At 38.5% G+C, this 3798-nt stretch overlaps 1 protein-coding gene across 1 annotated transcript; it reads right to left on the bottom strand.

The window, feature by feature from the left end:
• Positions 1 to 585: 585 nt before the first annotated feature.
• LOC115523422 (keratin-associated protein 20-2-like) lies at positions 586 to 732 on the bottom strand. The gene has a single exon (XM_030329465.1). It carries the CDS (start codon positions 730 to 732, stop codon positions 586 to 588), a length of 147 nt encoding a protein of 48 aa, XP_030185325.1.
• Between the last annotated feature and the right edge of the window lie 3066 nt (positions 733 to 3798).

Here is a 3798-nt window from a genome sequence, read left to right as displayed (position 1 = left end):
CATAACATGAGATACGCCTGCACCTGAGTGATGTAAAGAATAAACTCAAGATGATGCTTGAGGGTGCTTCATCAGTGTCTCATTCATCATTTCACTCATGCTGATGGCTTCCTAGTGCAAGCCATTGCAGTTCTCAGAATGAAGTCTTTGTCCTTTCAAGTGCCAATGAAGTCACGTCTTTGGAGCAGACTTTAGCTGGTAGAAAAATAGCAGCTATACAGCCACACACACACACACACACACGCACGCGCGCACATTCTTACGCTCAGAAATGATGAAGATAAATAAATGTATGTAAACAAATATATGGCATACTTGCAAATGAGCTTTTATTTAATGAAAAATAAAACCGGAATTTTCCCAAATAAATATTAAGATTGGATTTGTGCACACGTATAGAAACGAACGGATATTTTTTCCGACAAAATCATTGGATAGTCTAGATAATGAATTGATTGGTGACTCTTTTATCACAGGTGGCCTAGGATTTAGATATTAGTGTTAGAAGAGAAAATAACACTAATATAATAAACAATCCTTATATAATAACAAGAACTATCCAAGGTATCAGAAGTCTAGAATACTTCAATAGAAGCCAGAACACCAGTATCTTCCAAAGCAGCATGGACGGTGGCAGGCATAACCATAGCCACCATAGCCACAGCCGTAGCCACAACCCAGGCCACCATAGCCATAGCCCAGGCCACCATAATAGTTGCCGTAATAGCACATGGTGTCAGGAGCAGAGGGTTCAGTTGAGGAGCAGAATCAGTTCCTTGAGTTTGAATTTAATAATCTGCACAGGGCCTTTTATACAACCTGAGTGGTATGTGGGTAAACCACAGGCAGAATTGACTCATTTCCAAACAAATGACATTAAAAAAAATCTGAAGAATTCCTTATAACCAATATATTGTGGACTCTATTGCTGTAGTGTCATGTGCCTTTAAAACAAAACTTGTTTCCTAATTACACAGTGTTTGCTTACTTGAGAACCCAGCTTCTAAGAGATCTTATGAGCAAGGCTATAATGTTGTTATTTGATTTGAAAAAATATTTGAAGGTTTATTTTTCTTTTTTAATGTTTATTTTTGAGAGAGAGAGAGAGAGAGAGAGAGAGAGAGAGAGAGAGAGAGCACAAGCAGGGGAGGGGCAGAGAGAGAGGGAGACACAGAATCTGAAGCAGGCTCCAGGCTCTGAGCTGTCCAGACAGAGCCCGATGTGGGGCTCAAACTCACAACCCTTGAGATCATGACCTGAGCCCAAGTTGGATGCTTAACCGACTGAGCCACCCAGGCACCTTCGATTTGAAATTTTTTAAGTTTTTATTTAAATTCCAGTTAGTTAACAGACAGCGTAATATTAGTTCCAGGTGTACAAGATAGTAATTCAACACTTCTATACAGCATCCGGTGCTCATCACAATTGTGCTCCTTAATCCCAATCACCTATTGCATCCACCTCCCCTCTGGTAACCATAGATTTGATTTTTAAAAGGTAAGATAGGTAGCTCCTTTTTTTAAAGTTATTTAGGGAAAATTGACAAATATAATGGTATACATTTAAAGTGTACAATGTGATGCTTCGATACACATATTCATTGTGGAATAATTACCACGATCAGGATAACTAGCATGTTTACATGTCTATCATCTTACATCGTTAACTCTTTGTGTGTGTGTGTGTGTGTGTGGTAATGAAACTGCTGTAGAAATGTAAAGATAGATGGAAATTAAGATGGACACCCCAGTGTCTCAGCAAGACTTGACTTTAAAGTAAACAAATTTTTCTCTTCTTTATTCTTGAAACCTCCCCTTCTCTCTCACTTGTTTTTCTGTAGAATCCTCTCTTCCAGGACCTCGGTATCCATATTGGCAACCGGCTGACCTCAGTGAACACTTAGGAACAACACTCACATAGCCCGTACCAGCGCTGGTCATGAGACCACCTTGAAGGGATAAGGAAAGTGACTGGTAGGACTACCAGATTCCTATCAAAACCACTCAGGTCCTGTATTTTCCTATAAAACCCCTCAGCCTTTTGCCCCTGGTGGATCGGCGAATTGGAAGGCATTAGCCTGCTGCAACATCATTTGGCTGGTAAGGTAATACAACTATCATTCCTCTTAATCCCCAAACCCTGTCTTCATGTTATATGTTGGCTCTGGAACACATAGGTAGGTTTTCATAAACAGTAAGAGTGCGTGAGATCTCTCAACAACGTTCAAGCATGCAACTGTTGTGAACGACAGTCACCATGCTGTACGTCAGCTCCTCAGAACTTACTCTTATAACTGAGAATTTATACTCTTTGACCTACATCACCCCATTTTCTCCTTTGCCCCAGCCCCTAGCAAACAATGTTCTATTGTCTGTTTCTATGAAATTGCCCTTTTTTTTTTGTTTGTTTGTTTTAGCTTCCACACATGAGTGATACCATACAGTATTTATTTTTCTCTGTCTGGCTTATCTCCCTTAGTATAATGCCCTCCCAGTTGATCAATGTTCTCCCAAATGGCAGAAGTGCCTTCTTTTTTTATGGCTGGGTTTGTGCCATTTATCTTTATGGGACTTAGACATGGAGAGGAAATATTTATTCTACTAGAAATCTCAGTTTAGAAAGCTATTCTACTTTGTTGCTTTTTTTTTCAGTTGTTTTTTTATTATGAACTTACTCCATGCCAGGGATTCATTTCAAGCATATGGGATGAGGAAATGAAAATGATAGATATGGTCCATATTCTCAAGGAACTTAAATTTCTCATTGTAAGGAAGACAGTCAGTGACAGACACACAATAGGCAATTAAACTCTGAAAGAAATATATTAAATTCTGATAAGAATGACTACTTGAAAAACACAAAAAACCCAATGAGTTGAATAAGCTTATTTATTACTTGGGGGAGTTAATTTTAAACTGAGTGGTCAGAGAAGACATATCTGAAGAGATAGCACTTTAATTGATACCTGCTCAAGGTAGGATTCAAGCATTCCTGCTGTAATTTCCAGACAGGGAGGCCAACAGTACAATGGCAAGGAGGGATAAAACTTGGTCTGAGATACTGAAGAGCCACTGTGTTTGGCATATGGAAGATGAGAAAGAAAATGGTAGAGGACAGTGTTGGAAAGAGATAGTTTATTGTAGGATATTCTAAATGCAATGGAAAGTCTATGTAGGTATGCCCCAGGGGGAGGCTATGATTTAATTTTTTCTTGAGCCATGAGATTGAGATATTGGAAGAGAATACATTCGGTGTCATAATGGGCTCTTTGTGGGGAATGTTAAATTTATGATGGCTATTTATGATAAAAATTGAATTATCAAGTGGACAGTTGAGTGGACATTTATAAAAGGGTGAAGATAAAGGATATAGAAAGGCCAAAAACAATGGTCTGAGATTTGGGTCAAAGTAGGGATCATATAATACAAAAATTTCTGAAAAAGTGAAGTTGGAGGCAAAATAAGTGAGTAGAGTGTATCAGAATCCAAGAGAGAGAATATGTCAAGAACAAAGAGTTCAACTGACCTGAATTTTCAGAGCTTTGGTAAGATTAGTACAGAGAAACAAACCATATTTAGATTTGGTAAGACATGACAGGCACGCTTTCAGTGGAGTGGTGGGTCAACAGTCTAAATGTTTGAGAGAAAAGGGTACAAGACAGTAGATGCAGTATCTTAGAAATACATTCCTGAAATTTCTATGAAGCAGAATAGTGAATTAAGAAATTACCTTGGAAAACTCAGGGAGTTTTGTTGGGGAAAGATTTGTCTGTTGTTTGCTTTGCTTTGTTTTTCATGA

Source organism: Lynx canadensis, chromosome C2 (genome assembly GCF_007474595.2).
Source record: "Lynx canadensis isolate LIC74 chromosome C2, mLynCan4.pri.v2, whole genome shotgun sequence".
Taxonomy (NCBI): Eukaryota; Metazoa; Chordata; class Mammalia; order Carnivora; family Felidae; genus Lynx; species Lynx canadensis.
Note: the sequence above shows the minus strand (reverse complement) of the source record. Positions and strands in the feature narration are given on the sequence as shown.

Coding starts and splice junctions, on each gene's coding strand:
- LOC115523422 (XM_030329465.1), bottom strand. CDS start 732: ATGTGCTATTACGGCAACTATTATGGTGGCCTGGGCTATGGCTATGGT.